The sequence below is a fragment of the Eubalaena glacialis genome, chromosome 6 (assembly GCF_028564815.1).
Source record: "Eubalaena glacialis isolate mEubGla1 chromosome 6, mEubGla1.1.hap2.+ XY, whole genome shotgun sequence".
NCBI lineage: Eukaryota > Metazoa > Chordata > Mammalia > Artiodactyla > Balaenidae > Eubalaena > Eubalaena glacialis.
This window is the reverse complement of record NC_083721.1, coordinates 12,476,925-12,492,900: the sequence shown is the minus strand read 5'-3', so window position 1 is coordinate 12,492,900 and position 15,976 is coordinate 12,476,925. Positions and strand designations below refer to the sequence as shown.

Below are 15,976 nucleotides of genomic sequence, written 5' to 3'. Positions count from 1 at the left end.
CGGGCGGCCTCTAGTGGCCACTGACGGCCAAGTTTCACAGCAGATCCCTGGGAGAAAAGGTACTTTCAACCTCCTGCAATACAACAGCTGTTATGAGAATATAAAATAAAGCAATCAGGAAGAAAAAAATGTTTGTAACTATATCTTCCGTATTTTGCCAAAGAAAAACCTCAGATTAGTAGATAGTCGTCCTGAAATAAAAATAGTTTAGGCGGATTCTTTTGAGGATGTATTTATTAAGTTCTAAAACCTTGAATAACTTTTATTTTGAAAATTCAAACTGAAAAAACAACTAGGAAAACCGGAAATTTCAACAACTTTCAAAGAGAGTTGTGGGTGTCCTTTTTACTTATTATTATTATTATTATTTTGCCAAAAGAAAGGTGAGCTAATATTTTAGAAAGCTTCATCCACTGGTGAACTTCATCTTGGTCTCCACTTTATGTCTTTTACTCCATGAAAATGTCTTTTCAAAGCAGTGTTATCTGCCCACGGAGAATTTAAACAGGAATCGTCGTCATTTTCTTCCAATTTCTGGACATAAACGTGTTTTGCTCAGGAAGGCATTTCAGGAAAGTGTTCTGCAGAACCCACGACCGACCTCCTCGCTCCCCACCTCCCCAGAAGCAGGACACCTCCAGACTCTAAGGCAGGTGGACACCGGGCAGGGCCCCCGCAGCCCTGGCGAGGCTGAAGCTCAGGAGGTGCCCTCACCACATCCTGCAGAACCCCCCGCCCCCCGAACTGCCCCCGTGCCCAGAGTGAGGCATGGGGGTGAGCGGGTGAACGCCCCCGGTGCCAGCTCTGCTGAGAAGCCGTCAGTCACACGGTACCTTGAGCTCCTCTTGTCTTCTGTGATAATAGAGCACCAGCCGTTTCTGCTCCTCGCTGCTAATGACGGGTTCTCGCGCTGGAGCTCCCTGTCCCCTCTGAAAAGACGGGGGGACGGCAAACTGCGGATTAAGGCGTTCTTATAAGGACGACCCAGGAAGTTACAGCTCACGTCTTACAACTGCCTATGCCGACTGCTAAAGATAAACAGGTCATGCATTCCTGATCATCCACAGCGAATCACGAGGGGAGTCTCGCTCTGGCCCTGGGCCCTCACAGTGGAGGCTGGGTGGTGCCGTGCTGGTCACAGCCATTCCCAAGTCAGCCACTGCAGGTCCAGTGAGGGAGGGGTAGGGATAATCGTGGGGGGACCCTGTTGCCCCAAAACTATGGAGAGATGATTTAGGAGAGAGCACAGAACAAAGCAGCCTGCAGGTATACGGCTCCACACGAAGTCCTTACAGGTCTCCAGCCCTCCGCCTCATTCACAGACTATCAGCACTTAGAGAAACTTGAGGTCAGTGCTCTGGGCTGTATTTTTCATTTCAAGAAACATTTTTAGTTACTTGTAAGCCCCATTTTTAAAGTTGAAATGAATGCAGCATACTCTCCTTTCCCCCCCAATTAAAACAAACTCCAGATACTGTCAATCGATCCATATTTCCTTCATGTTTTTGTTGCTCCATAAAGAGGACAGTTTGACTTTAAGCCCGGACCGGCAGGATTAAAGTGTCTGCACAAGAGTTTAAATCTTTCAGATTTAATGTAAATTTTTATCAGTTTGCAAGTAAGTAAAAAATAGTGACATGTTACAGTACTTACCCGCTGAATCTTGACGATGATTTTGGTTTTTTCATTCTTCCCCACGTAGTCCGAAAGCTTCTTTGTTCGTCTTAGCTCCTTTGCTGCCCACCACAATTGTGCCTCTGATTCTGTGATGACACTGAGTGCTGCCTGGGGTCACGGTAAGAACCAGCTTTAAGGTAGTCAGGACACGGCCAAGGGTGTGGCCCGGCCCTGGGGGCAGGGAGCCTGGCCAATGCCCCTCCCCGCGGAAGTGGGACAGGCTTCCAGCACCCTGCCCTCCCCTGCCCTCCCCCACGGGCAGCACTAACCCCCCCTACTCAGAGCCCTCACTCATTTCAGCACCTTCCCTGTTAGTTTCAACTCATGCCCTGACTCAGGTAACTTCTGGGAAGTGGCGGGTATCCTATCTCATTTGCACCCTCATCCATGATATAAGGTCCGTCTTAGATGGATTTTTAGGTTACTGCCAGGGAAGAATACGGGGATCCTGCTGGGTGTTTAAATACAAAAGCCTGACTTACGATGGTTCGATTTATGACTTTTTGACTATATGATGGTGTGAAAGTGATATGCATTCAGTAGAAACCATACTTTAAATTTTGAATTTTGATCTCTTCTCGGCCTAGTGATGTAGAGTATGAGACTTTCTCGTGATGCTGGGCAGCGGCAGTAACTTGTGATCGTCAGAGTAATCAACCGATACAATTGTCCGTACCAGACAACAGTTGTTTTTCACTTTCAGTACAGTATTCAATAAATCACACTATTATAAAATAGGCTTTGTGTTAGATGATTTTGCCCAACTGTTGGCTAATATAAGTGTTCTGAGCACGTTTCAGGTGGGCTCGGCTAAGCTATGATATTCGGTAGGTTAAATGTATTAAATGCATTTTCAACTTATAATATTTTCAACTTACGCTGGGTTTGTTGGGACATAACCCCATCATAAATTGAGGAAGAGCTGTATAGGTATAATGGGGCTGTTCGTTTGCTTCTGCATATCCTGCCTATTTAAGATGGCTCAGAGAAAAAGATACTGTCCCATAGGATAAGGAATGAAAAAATGAGAAATGAGAAATGAGAAAATGAGAAAAACAAAGGAAAGTGGAACATAAAGCTAAGAAAATAATAAGGAGCAAGAGGTAAGGCTAGGGACTTACCTGGTGGCGCAGTGGTTAAGAATCCGCCTGCCAATGCAGGGGACATGGGTTCGAGCCCTGGTCCGGGAAGCTCCCACGTGCCGCGGAGCAACTAGCCCGTGCATCACAACTACTGAGCCTGCGCTCTAGAGCCCACGAGCCACAACTACTGAAGCGCAAGTGCCTAGAGCCTGTGCTCCACAACAAGAGAAGCCACTGCAATGAGAAGCCCGCGCACCGCGGCAAAGAGTAGCCCCTGCTCGCCACAACTAGAGAAAGCCCATGTGCAGCAACGAAGACCCAACGCAGCCAAGAATGAATGAATGAACGAAAAAATAAATAAATGTATTGGGAAAAAAAAGGAGATAAGGCTAGAACACAAAATTCCATGCAAAGGGACCAATACGTTTGGGTAGAAATAGGCACAAATTAGGGTTTTGGCTTCCCAGTGGTCAAAGGAAATGGGAATGTTTTCAGTTACTCCCTTGTCTCTTGCCACCCCTGCGTGTGGGGGCCAAGCCCTCAACCAGGAGCACGTCCTCGGGGTCCTCCCCTGAATTCACAACTCCGCTCTGAAGCCTAGTCTAGCAAGATGGAAAGCTGTGTGTGAAGCAACAAACTACATCAGCAGAGAAAGGTCAAATCTGAGGGGCTTCTGCTCTTTGGGGGCTGGGGGAGGGAATGAACTCACCTGGAAGAAACCCCAAGAGCCACATACCTGACTCCCCGACAGATCTTCTTTATTTTCAAATTCCATCCGGATAGGATCGTATGGCGGTAACCCCATGGGATAAACAATCATCACTGCACCTCGAAGCTGGTCCAAGGCATCTTTCACCATCTCCATGGTAACGCAGACATTGGCTTCCACGTGTTTCTGAAAATGATTACAGGCATTGTTATCTACGATGCAGCTAATCAATTCAACAAATATCAATCAAGTTCTTGTACAAGACCCGTGCCAGATACTGCCAGAGCAACAGAAAGAATCAGACAGTGCTCGCTACCAAAGCGACTACAGTCTATTTCTGGGGCTGAGCCATGGCCACCACGACCTAAGTTATAAAGCAGGATATGAGCGGCACCAAGAGGGGTGAAGTGCAGGGGACACTCTGAGGGGAGGAATCCCAGTCCAGCGGTACAGATGCAAGAGGGGATCAGGAAACAGGGCAGAGGGGATGGCATCTCATGGGACAGAGTGCTTCAGGACAAGCAGCAGCAAAGAAAAGCAGGTAACAGCTAGCAGCCCACGCAGCTCGGGGAAGGGAAGACACTGCTGGCCGGCCAGGCTGGAGACTGTTTTGGGATGGCCGTGAACGCCAGGCTGAGGAGTTAGCAATGACAGTGAGGCGATGGGCAGCGAGTGGCTTCTCTGGGAAGAAGCGGTGACGCTGCGAGACTCATCTTGCAGTGGCTGTAGAATGGACCCAGGCGGGGGGAAACCACGTAGCAGGCTCTGAAGAGTGCAGAGAAAGGTGTGACGTAATCGAGAGTGTATCTGGTCTTTGTCCCCTGTTCCTGGCGCAGAGCTTCAAAACCCCTTGGGACTTCCTGAGTGATAGGGTTGTCATTATTCGTGACCATACCTGGGTTCATGCTGACGAGGTGATCCATGTGAACCCTTGGATAGTTTGGGGAGGGGTGGCCTCCCCAGGAAGCCCAAGCTGGGACTAGCAGGTTGGAGCTTTCAGACGCCCTCCCCGCATCCCCACCATCACCACCTCTGGAGAAGGAAGGGGATTGGAGAGGAGCTCAGTCACGTGGCCAATGATTTAACCAATCAGGTCCACACAATGAAACCCTGATAAAAATTCTGGACATTGAAGCTCAGTGGAGCTCCTGGGTGAAGAGCACACTGAAGGTGTGTGCCCGGGAAGGTGAGTGCCCGGCGTCCACGGAGGAGGGGAGGTCGCGGAGGTTCTGCACCCCCTGCCCCTGGCCCTAACTTTGCTCTATGGGTCTCTCCTATCCGGCGGTTTCTGAGTTGTATGCTTTATAACAAAACTTTATAACAAAATAGGAAATACAGCACTTGCAGCGTGTTCGGTGCGTCGTTCAAGCAAATTACTGAACCTGAAGGGGGGTGGTGGGAACCTCCAAATCTGCAGCCAAGTCAGACAGAGTGCAGGTCACCTGGTGCCTGAAGTCGGGCAAGTCTGGCTGGGGACCTCACCCTTTAGCTTGCAGGGTCCATGCCAGCTCTGGGTAGTTAGTGTCAGAGCTGAGTTGCAGGCCCCCCAGCTGGTGTCTGAACACAAAGGCTATCAGGGGAGCCTTAAATAAAGTGGTGACCATGGAAATGAAAGGAGGGGTTGGATTTAAGATGCATCTTAAATCCATGGGAGTGGACGGTACAGGACCAGACTTAAGGCATACGGGTGACAGAGAGGAAGTGACGAAGGTGACACTGAGCCTGGATAACTGAGACAGCAGTGGCTCTTAGTAGAAATGGAAAGTCTGCAGGAAGTGCTTCCTCTTGGGTAAAGAACACAGGGCAGAGGAATCAATGAGCTCGGGTCTAGAAAACTTGAGTTTGAAGTGCTGGTTGGACTTTCAGGTAGAACCTTCTAGAAAGCAGCTGGAAACTCAGGTTGCAAGTAAAGGAAGATGCTGGGGTAGAGGACAGAGATTTGAGAGTTATCTGCGGAGAATGGAATCTGTATTTGGCAGAGAAGATAAAATGCCGAGGAAGAAAGAGCAGAAAGAAAAGAGAAGCGAGTCAGGATAAAGTACTTTGAGAAACACCAAATTTCAGAGGCAAGAGCCAGAGAAAACAGCAGCCAGGAACCAGGAGGGAACCAGGACGGAGGAGGCTCATGGATGTGGTCGAAAGACAGAGAGGGGTCCAGCAGTCCGACGGGAGAAGCCCCTGGATTTGCAGGAGGGGCGTCACTGGGGGCCCTGAGGCGGCCATTTCTGTGGCGGAAGAAAACAGAGGCCAGGTTCTGAGAAACCCGGGAGGGTCTGGCCCGAGGATCTGGGGGCCTCTCTTTCAGGAAAGCTGCTGGGGGTGGGAAGATGGGGGAGGCGAGTGTTGGGGGCGCAGGTGGAAGGTTAAGCTGCAGAGGATTGATTTCAGGCTAAGGAAGGAGGCCCGAGTGTGCTTACAGAGTAGATGCTGCCACGGGACGGGAGAGACTAAAGGCATTATTGCTCCTGGGTCTCTAGAAGGGGGGATGCAGCCGAGCAGCAGTGGGAGCAGCTGCGGAAGTGGGAGAGCCCAGGGGCGAGAGACACTGGTCAGAGTTTCGAGGGAAGAACGAGAGAGATGCAGGAAGAGACAGTTTGCAGGGGGGACAGAACACCGAGGGCTTGTGCCAGACGGCCTCGACCTCACTGCCAAAGCAGGAGGCAAAGCTGCCCACGGAGACGGTGAGAGGGCAGGAGCCCAAGGAGAGGAAGGGTCTGAGGCAGGCTGGGGGGAGGGCCAGCGGGCCCACAGTCCCCATGAGGTCCGAGCTTGCTCAGCACAGGAGGTCAGGCCAGGAGCGCAGGCCACGCAGAGACCCAGAGCCGGGAAGAGGCCGCATCGGGCCCCGCTGGGCTGGGAGGCAAGGTAGGGGAGAGGGCTATCGGGAACCCTCGGCACGCTGACAAGGGGCTGGCGGGCAAGGGAGGGGGCAGGGAAGGATGGATGATCCTGCACCACGAGGGCAACATGACGGCCCACATCTGAGACGCAGCCGCTCTGAGTAACTGTGAGTTATAACCTGACCGAGCTGTAGGCAAGTGACACGGAAGGGAGATGAAAATCCTGGCTTCCGAGGAAATGCAGGCGTCCTGTGACCTGGTACAACACGGACCATCAGCGTGGATGCCCAAGTCCCGGGGGGCCAGGGGGCCAGGCAGCACCCGTGGCCTGAAGCTGATGCACCCCAGGGAGGAAGGCAGAATGCCCTGGAGGCCCAGATTTAAACTCTCTAAACCTACATTCTCATCTGTAAGACGGAGGTAATATTCCTGCCTTACCTACTCCCAGGGCGGCTTATGAAATTGTTTCCAAGTCATAAATCCCCATAAAATAAATCAGGCCTCCCCATGAGGGGCACATGCCGTAGAGACGGTGTGAAGATCTACCGGATCCGGGGTCACTGGAGGGAAGCTGTCCCACTCAGAGGGCTCCACCCCCCACTACCAATATACGCAGAAAGGGGGCGCCACGGGGTCATTTCCTACAAAAACTCCACCAATGTCAAGGGCGGTGATTCCCCACCAGATGCCATGGTTGGGTGACAGAGAAACTCACGGTGCGGCCTCAGGACGACAGAGATTCCCCGCTGTCCGGGTCTCCCACTCACAGCAGAGGGTGGGTGCCAGGAAGAGGGGCGGCATGGACACCATCGTCCCACCCCAAGAAGCCCCAGTTTCGATACTCCACCGTCTTCCACTCTCCCCCTGAGGAACCTGAGCGATGGAGGCGGAGTCCCAGGCCCAGGGCCAAGGGACTGGTCACAGTGGGGCTGCTGGGACCTGAACCCTTCCTTCCCTGCTTGCCCAGTGGCTTCTGACCCACAGGGCTAAGTGCCCCCTGCAGGGCAGGGTCTAGGGAGGCGAGAGCGACACCAGCTGCATTTTGGAAGCAGCGTGGAAGGGCCCCGGGTGAGAAGTGAGGCCTGGTCACCCAGGAGCTCTGCAACCTTGGGCAAATCGCTGCAGCAAAGCGACTGGAGCCCCTGGGAAGCCTCTCTCTCTCAACTATGACATGACTATATAAAAATACACACACGCAAAGGGAAGACGTGATACAGATGAATAGGAAGGATATCCACAGAAGCAAGAGCGGGGAGTGAAGGGGGCGGCGCAGGGTCCAGGCCACTGTTCTCCTAACGTGCTCCGAGATGTGCCCGTTTGACTAGACGTTACTAGCTATTATCTATCCTTCTAAAAAAAGGTTCTGCAGTCAAATGCATTTTGCAAACGTTGGCTCGAACCGAAGCCTTCCTTGTAGGCTTTCCCAGAGCCTTTCCTATATTAACAGGCAGAAGGGCAGCCTTTCCTGAAGCACTTAAAGGAGTAGTTAAGAGCTTGAAGAATTTGGGAAATGTTGGTTTAGAAATGACAGTTACGCCCAGTGCATTGAGAGGAACGGAAGAAAGAGCAGTTATCAAGTGAGAAGGCCTGCAGTGGCGGGCGGGAGCAACTAGTATCAGCAACGCATAAATAAGAGCGACTGAAAAAAACATTCAATTCTTGAAAAATCCTTAAATTACTCTCCTCCAGACTCACAGTATATGCATGTCAATGGTATGTTTCTCCTTCAATGAAATACTTTTTGTGTAAATACTTAAGACAATTACAAAAAGCTAATTTGGAATAAACACATGCTGTGTCAGTCAGGTATCTGTAGATCCAGCGTGTGGTTACAATGTTCGCATCTCCCCATTCCACTTTCATTAGTTCTTAAGGGATACAAACTACAACACATAAAATAGACAAGCAATAAGGATTTACTGTATAGCACAGGAACTTATATTTAATATCTTGTAATAACCTCAAATAGAATATAATCAGAAAAAACCACAACTGAATCACTATGCAGTGCACCTGACACTAACACAATATTGTAAATCAACTATACTTCAACTAAAAAAAAAAAGTTAAGGAAACAAAATCATATATGCATCAATTCATATGTGAACCACATTTACACAAGCCAATAACCATTTCTGTCAGACCTGAAAGAACTGGGAGGATTGAGGACAACTGTCACAATTATGAAAAGGAAAAGCTAGGGCCCACCCCAAACATGCTTGTTTCCCTTGCCTCTGGAAGGAGGAAGGAAGGAAGGAAGGAGGAAGGAAGGAAGGAAGGAGGGAGGGAGGGAGGGAGGGAGAGAGAAAGAGAGAGAGAGAGGAAGGAAGGAAGGAAGGAAGGAAGGAAGGGAGGGAGGGAGGGAGGGAGGAAGGAAGGAAGGAAAGAAAGAAAGAAAGAAAGAGAAAGAAGGAAAGAGAGAAAAGGAAAGAGAGAGAGGGAGAGGGAGAGGGGAAAGGAAAGGAAAGGAACAAAAGGCTTCATTTAAAAAGCTAACCTTAGATATTATTGCTTTGGCTTCTTCTATAGTCTTCTTTAAAACTTGCTTCATCTTTTCATTTGGAGCTATAAAAATAAAAAAGGGAAGGGGGAGAGAGACAGCCATCTTTAAAACTCTTCTTAAACATCTTAATCCCTTCTGTCTGAGTCAGGGAGGAAGTGAGATGAGAGAAAGTACAAGAATGGAATTCAGCTGAATACAGGAAAATGAATGAATGGAATACAGGAAAGCTGGCTGTAAGAAATTAGGTAGAAATCTTTCAAACTTCATATTCTTAATAAATAACATAGCCATTGAAAATACTAGAAATATAAAACTGTATTAAAATAAAAGTGATTAAGACTATCTTGGTTTAAAGATGAATAATGAACTGGTAAAAATAAACTGTTAACTGTTCTTACAAGTACCATTATTTTTTTCATTGATGCAATTCCTCCTAAAAAGCAAAAGATCTCTCCAAATTGAGAATGGGTTTAGGTATGAAAAGATGTGGAAGACAACCAACTATTTTCTAGGTTAAAATTCAAAAGAAATAATACTAGAAATTCCTATTATCTTCAATACTAAAAAAAAAATTTCTGAGCATGCAAAGGCCTTATAGGGACACTTTATTTCTTTTGCTCCTAATAGTGTTTTAAGGGCATAGTAGATACTTAGGTGTTTGTTAACCGATCAATTATAGTCTTTTATTTTATCTTATTTTTTTTTAAAGAATCCATGATAAACTTTATTTATTTATTTATTTATTTATTTATTTATTTATTTATTTGGCTGCATTGGGTCTTCGTTGTTGCGCGCGAGCTTTCTCTAGTTGAAACTTTATTTATTTGGCTGCATTGGGTCTTCGTTGCTGCGCGTGGGCTTTCTCTAGTTGCAGTGAGTTCGGTCTACTCTTCGTTGTGGCTCGCAGGCTCTAGAGCACAGGCTCAGTAGTTGTGGCGCACGGGCTTAGTTGCTCCGTGGCATGTGGGATCTTCCCGGACCAGGACTTGAACCCGTGTCCCCTGCATTGGCAGGCGGACTGGTAAGCACTGTGTCACCAGGGAAGTCCCAATTATAGTCTTTTAAATGGAGTTTTTTATGCAGGTTAAAAGGGATAAGAAGCTATCAAAATGGGTTATCATCCCTTTTTCCTTCCAATTCCACACAAACAACCATATACTAAAACAAGAGGAATTTCTTCAGTGTTCTGGCATGTCCTAAGCTGCTTTGTACAAAAGAGAGGCATGTCCTCAATTCGAGTGGAGACTGTTGGGCTGACATTTATTTCCTCCTTCCACACAGAATCTCTAAATAAACCCTGATCTGCAAACTGTAACAAAACACACCCTTCAATACATTATCAATGATTATCCCCTCAAACTATTAGGTCGAACCACATGAAAATGCCGATTTTCAATCACTTGTTGCCTACAAAAATGGTAATTTCTTATGGTTCATCTATCACATTTAAAAGCTAGCTGCAACTTAGAGCAAGAAGACAGATGCCTTCTTTTCCACCTAATTCATTCTGGATTAGTGTTTTACAAGTAGTTATATGGTGCAGTATTTTATAAGTTTGTATATAAATACTGAGGTCAATTTTTTAACTTAAAGAACTGCTTTCGTACTTATTGCTATACTCAGGCATGCAGAGAGAAGAAAAATGCTGCATTACCTTGTCCATTCCTTCGTCCAATATCATCCTTTTTAAATACTGAACCCGCACTGGGGACACACTTTTCACCCCATTCATCCTTTAATTTCAAATCTTCAATCTGGTCATCAGTCAGTCCTTGCATATCGGGAGGGAGAAGTACGCCATGTTCTGCTAATTCTTCCATTTCTTAAAAACAAGAGAAAGTTAGACAATATGTACGGTAGTCATCATCGTAACACCTTACACCTCATTGGAACGTAAGCTCCCTCGTGGTCGGGCGTCTTGCCCATTGGCTATTTTATTTAACAAACACCTTGATGCCACTTGCTATGTGCCCGACCTGTCCTTGACCTCTGACAAATGCTCACCAATTTGTCCTAGGTCAACCGAAGCAGAGAGTCAGGGTGCTTACCCACCGTTCACAGGCTACAGGTTCTGTGCTCTAACCCTCTGTGCTATGTTATACTTCCCAGCACTCAGGAGGCACAAATTCACATAGCTTATCTCATTTAATTTAACCTTGAGAGGTAGGCCAGACCGTTATCAACATCCCCATCTTTCCTAATTTGCAGCTGTATCACCTGAGGCTTGCTCTGGTCACACTTCAACTACTGTATATAAAACTTTATATAAATACTTTATAAAGGATTTATGTACATCTGATCATTGGGGAGGATATAAGGCAGCTCACGCCCTTCCACAGTGGCAGAGACAAGACCTTGATTTTCTAGTATCATGTTCACTATTCAAATGCATGCTTTGTATTTTTCCTATTCCATATACATTCATCCCAAAACGAATCCACATTTCAACCTTGCAAAACTGTCTTTCTTTCTTTCTTCTCTTTCCCTCTCCCTTCTTTCTTTCACATGAAAGAGGTACGTGGAGCTAAGTCTTCCCATAGCACTGTGTGAAGACACCAGGTGGCCTATAATAATACAATACTATGGAACAAATGGTGGAACTTAATGGGCTATTTATGGGATACTTATTGTCTCTCTCCCCAGCAGACTGTAAGTATCTGGGGGTCAAGGAGCTGGTCTCGTTCATCCCTGTCTTCGGTGGGTATAGCACTGGGGCCTGCCTGAACCACGGCTGATAACAAGGACTGTAGATTAAATGAATGGTTTTTTTTTTTTTTTTTTTTTTTTGGCCACGCCGCATGGCATGTAGGATCTTAGTTCCCCCACCAGGGATCAAACCCGCACCCCTTGCATTGGAAGCGCAGAATCTTAACCACTGGACCACCATGGAAGTCCCAAATGAATGGGTTTTAAGTTCACTAACATGCCTGAACAATCAGCACCACATTTCAATGGATAATTTCATAGAAAAAGAAGATGAGGCCCTTTTCTCCCCAAATGCTTTCATTTTAAAATAACACTTAATCAAGCTTGTTTTGGAGTCAGTAAATTTTACTAAGAAACTATACATATGACCCATAAAGGTAGAAACCATGACCCTTAAGGAGTTCTCCATGGTACAAAAATCACGTGGTATAATTATAGCCACAATCACACCCTAGACCACACCTGGAGTAGCATCCTGTCAAGTACTGCGCTGCCTAATGTGGCAGTTACTAGCTGCACGTGGCTACTTGGATTTAAGTTGAAATGAAATGAAATATAAAACGCAGTTTCTTGGTGGTGCTCAACGGCCCCCTGTGCTTAGTGGATACCTTACTGGACAGCACAACCTGGGAACATTTTCCATCGCGGTGGAAAGCTCCCTTGGACGGCACTGCTCCAGAGTGTCCTGAGGACGGTGACCAAAACACTGTAACAGGAGAATCAGGCTTTGCTTCCTGGAGAAGGGAACACCAAGAGAGGCAAGAACACCGAGGCTCTCTCACTGTTTCTCTCCTCTGAAGGCCATCCCAAAGGTGGCCGGCCCACCACCGGAAACTGCTGTACCTCCAAAGTCTCAAAATAGGAAATTCACTTTGAAAAAACGGCCCAGTGGTCGTGCCACCTCTCACACTTGTTGAAATCCACTACACCTGCTCTTGGGCCCAAGCTTCCGGCTCCCTTCTGTGCCTCTTGCGTCCTCTCTACAGGGTCTATTTCGGTTTGCTCACAGCGCCCCAATCCCGGCTCCCAGACCCTGGGGTGCGCCCTCCCCGCCGGCTCCGGGAGCCTCTCCTCGCGGTCCGCCAGCTCTTGAAGCATCTCTGGCGAACCCCGCTCTCCCATTTCAAGCCCGGCTGCCGCATATCTTTGCAAATCTTCGCAAACTTGACCCTCGGCCCCGGCCTGCCCGAGAAAGCCTCGTGGGTCCCGCCCAACTTCGTCCCAGATGGCCCGGTTTCTTCTTCCCTTCCGGGGCCCTCGCGGTCCGGGCCCCCACCCCAACCCAGCCGGCAAACTCGCCGCGCCGCCGGGCCGCACCTGAGCAGACGCGCTGCACCTTGAGCCGCGCGTTGTAGACCCGGGCCACCTGCACCGTGAGCTCCTCCAGCTCCGTGCTCCCCGGCGCCTGCAGCAGGAACTGGCTCTCGTCGCCCCGCTTCACGTGCAGCAGAACCATGGTGGCTCCGGAGGTCCCGCCGAGGCGGCGAGAAGGCTCGGGATGAGCGGCGAACAGCGACGACCGACCAACCGCCGCTGGGAGGCGGAAACCCGGGCCTCCGGGGCTCGCGTTGCTGGGGGAACTGCACTCGCTCCCGGAAGTGGCTGTTGCCAGGAGCAACAAAGAAACAGTCTGAGGGCCGCAGCTCAAGGTCAGACCCCGAGGCTGGGGAAGCTCTGTTGCGCGGAGACCCCGCCCTCCACTCCCGGGAGCAGGTGCTGCCGAGCAACGATCCACACAGTCCGGGAGGGCCTCCGGGGCCCACCCGCACCCGCCGAACCGGATTCGCCGAGCCCTGCTCCCGGAAGCGGCTGTCGTCGGGGCAACCCTCAAACAGACCAGCCGGCGGAGTGGAGCGCTGGCCGCCCAGTCGGCTCGCCTGGGGCCCAAGATTCCACCCAGGGAGATGGGTGGGTGGGAAAGAGGTTGCTAGGTCGGGAATGGGTGGGGTGGTGGGAACCCACCGGTGCCCAGCCCCGCAGCAGTCCCTCCACCGCAGCTCCGAGCCTCCGTAGCCTTTCCGCCGCCCCCAGTCTCCACTTCCGGAAACTCCTCCCGCTGCTTCGGGTCTGGAGCGCTCAGAAGAGGCTGTCTCGGATCGCTGATCCCCGGTGTCTGCTGCCTCTGCTCCGGTTTTCAGCACTGAGGGGTCAGGGAAAGTGTCCGTCCTCCTTCGTGGGGGCTGATTCGAATTCGCCTCTCTAGAGTGGCTCGAGCGGCTGCTGCCGTAGCGACCCTCCCCAAACTATCCAGCAACTCACTGCCCAACAAATTCTTATTAAAGGCAATCGGGTTCGGCGCTTTCTTCCGGGCGCCGGTGACAGGGAGGCAGATTCAGGGTCACTGCTCTCATGGAGCTTATATTCAGTGTAAGTGACAAAGAAAAAAACAAAAATAAACGGATAAGGCAAATTCAAATAGATATAAAAACAGAACAGGGTGACTGGCTTTTTAGATTGGATGGTCAAGGAATGCCTTAAGCCTTCAGGCATTCCTTGGGTAACATTTGTACTGAGGCCTTGATAACGAGGCGCTAGCAAAGCTAAAATAGTGCAAGGCCCCTAGCCCTGGTTATCTCCTTGGAAGAGCCATTGCCGAATGCAAATTGAATATTACAAGCACCTGCCACTTTGTGTACCTGAAACTTTGCCTCCCTCCACTGAAACCGTATCCCTGAAGTTCCGGGGCAGAGTGGAGAAAGTGTTTGACTGTAGGCCTTGGATATGCCCAAAGCCAATCCAGAGCCTCATGTGAAGACCGTTAGACTGACACTGGATAGAAGCGGATGGCGCCCAGGGAGAGATGTGTTTTCATCTCTAGTACTGTTGCAGCAGGGTTCACCCAAGCCCTGGAACATGCAGTACTGGTCAGATTGGCAAATGTCTCTCTTCCTCAGAGGGAGAAAGTGGCCTACTGTGGTCACTTAGCTCCTGACTGCTGGCTGTAAGATCATCCCCCTATTTCTCCTGAATCCAACTGCGTATCCATCAAGCCAACTCCTGCTTAAAAACTTGGTTTATAGTATAGCCTTCTAGGTAGAGAGAACCATTTATCCACACACTCATGTACTACAGGGTCTCTGGGTATAATTTTTAATAATATAAAATGAATGAAAAGTATAGAAAACCCATGTTTGTACTGGCCACTCAGTTTTGTTTAAATATGTAGTTATTAACTACATATCTGTTGGAAAATCTGCCAGATTGTCACAGATCGAGCCCTTACACCATCTTTAATCTTTGTCAGCACTGATATTTGCCTTTGTAGTCCTCTTAAGTTTACTCTTTCGTTGCATTCCTTTCAGTGTTCTCTTTAGGTCTTCTTCTTCTCATACAGGCCATGTCTTACAAATTCTGTGCGTAGCTTTTTCTCAGTGTGGTTTTTTTTTTTTTTTTTTATAAATTTATTTACTTATTTTTGGCTGCGTTGGGTCTTCGTTGCTGCGTGCGGGCTCTCTCTAGTTGCGGCAAGCGGGGGTTACTCTTCATTGCGGTGCTCGGGCTTCTCATTGCAGTGGCTTCTCTTGCTGTGGAGCACGGGCTCTAGGTGCGTGGGCTTTGGTAGTTGTGACACGCGGGCTCAGTAGTTGTGGTGAGCGGGCTCCAGAGCGCAGGCTCAGTAGTTGTGGTGCACGGGCCTTGTTGCTCTGCGGCATGTGGGATCTTCCCGGACCAGGGCTCGAACCCATGTCCCCTGCATTGGCAGGTGGATTCTTAACCACCGCGCCACCAGGGAAGCCCTCTCAGTGTGGTTTAAGTGATCGTAAATCATGCCAAAGCCTATTGTCTTGTCACCACCCAAGTGGGTTCTGAATTTGAAGACAAAGATGACATCTGGGTGGTACTTTAGCTTATTGTCTCAATATTTTAGGTACTGTTGCCTTTCTAGGGTAAAGGGCATCTTATGACCATTTGTATCTGCTGAAGCACTGCATTAGTGATAAACACTCTGGTACAGATAACTAATGGGCCATTCATGATGGCTGCTAGATATCAGGCAGCCAGGGAGGAAAAGAGCACATTTTTACTGTATTGAAAAAAAAAATTTTTTTTAAATACCATTAACACACGTATGTATCCCTAAAGAATGGAGAATATTGTTTTGCATGTTTTAAATTTTATGTAACTAATGTCATACTGTATTATTTTGTACCTTGCTTTATGGCTCCATAATGAGATTTACTAATATTTCAATCACTTCACCGCTGTATAGTATTCCACTATGAATATGTCACTCTATTCCCCTCTTGATGGTTAGTTTCTTTCTAGTTTTCACCATTACAAACAATGCACATCCCGTTCCACATGTCCTAGAGTTTCTCTCCAAGTCTAATTGGTTGTGATAGAATATATGAACTTTACTGGATGTTGCTAAATTGCTCTCTAGAACTGATGTGCCAGTTTGCCCTCTCGCCAACAGTGTATGAGTTCCCATATTTCCACATGTTCGCTAAATCTTGAT

At 48.5% G+C, this 15,976-nt stretch overlaps 1 protein-coding gene across 3 annotated transcripts; it reads right to left on the bottom strand.

Moving 5' to 3' along the window:
- Positions 1 to 272: 272 nt before the first annotated feature.
- On the bottom strand, positions 273 to 13,527 carry CFAP298 (cilia and flagella associated protein 298). Of its 3 annotated transcripts, XM_061192903.1 has the most exons (8): positions 13,480 to 13,527; positions 12,835 to 13,119; positions 10,466 to 10,633; positions 8,806 to 8,873; positions 3,496 to 3,654; positions 1,654 to 1,785; positions 834 to 953; positions 274 to 534 (listed from the first exon to the last, which is right to left on the bottom strand). In XM_061192903.1, the coding sequence occupies exons 2-8, from the start codon at positions 12,971 to 12,973 to the stop codon at positions 424 to 426; spliced, it is 897 nt and encodes a 298-aa protein (XP_061048886.1). In that variant the 5' UTR covers positions 12,974 to 13,119; positions 13,480 to 13,527; the 3' UTR covers positions 274 to 423. The 3 variants fall into 3 exon arrangements, with proteins under 3 accessions (XP_061048888.1, XP_061048886.1, XP_061048887.1); XM_061192904.1 differs by having other exon boundaries at positions 834 to 929; positions 12,835 to 13,519; XM_061192905.1 differs by lacking the exons at positions 8,806 to 8,873; positions 12,835 to 13,119; positions 13,480 to 13,527 and having other exon boundaries at positions 273 to 534; positions 834 to 929; positions 10,466 to 10,543.
- Between the last annotated feature and the right edge of the window lie 2,449 nt (positions 13,528 to 15,976).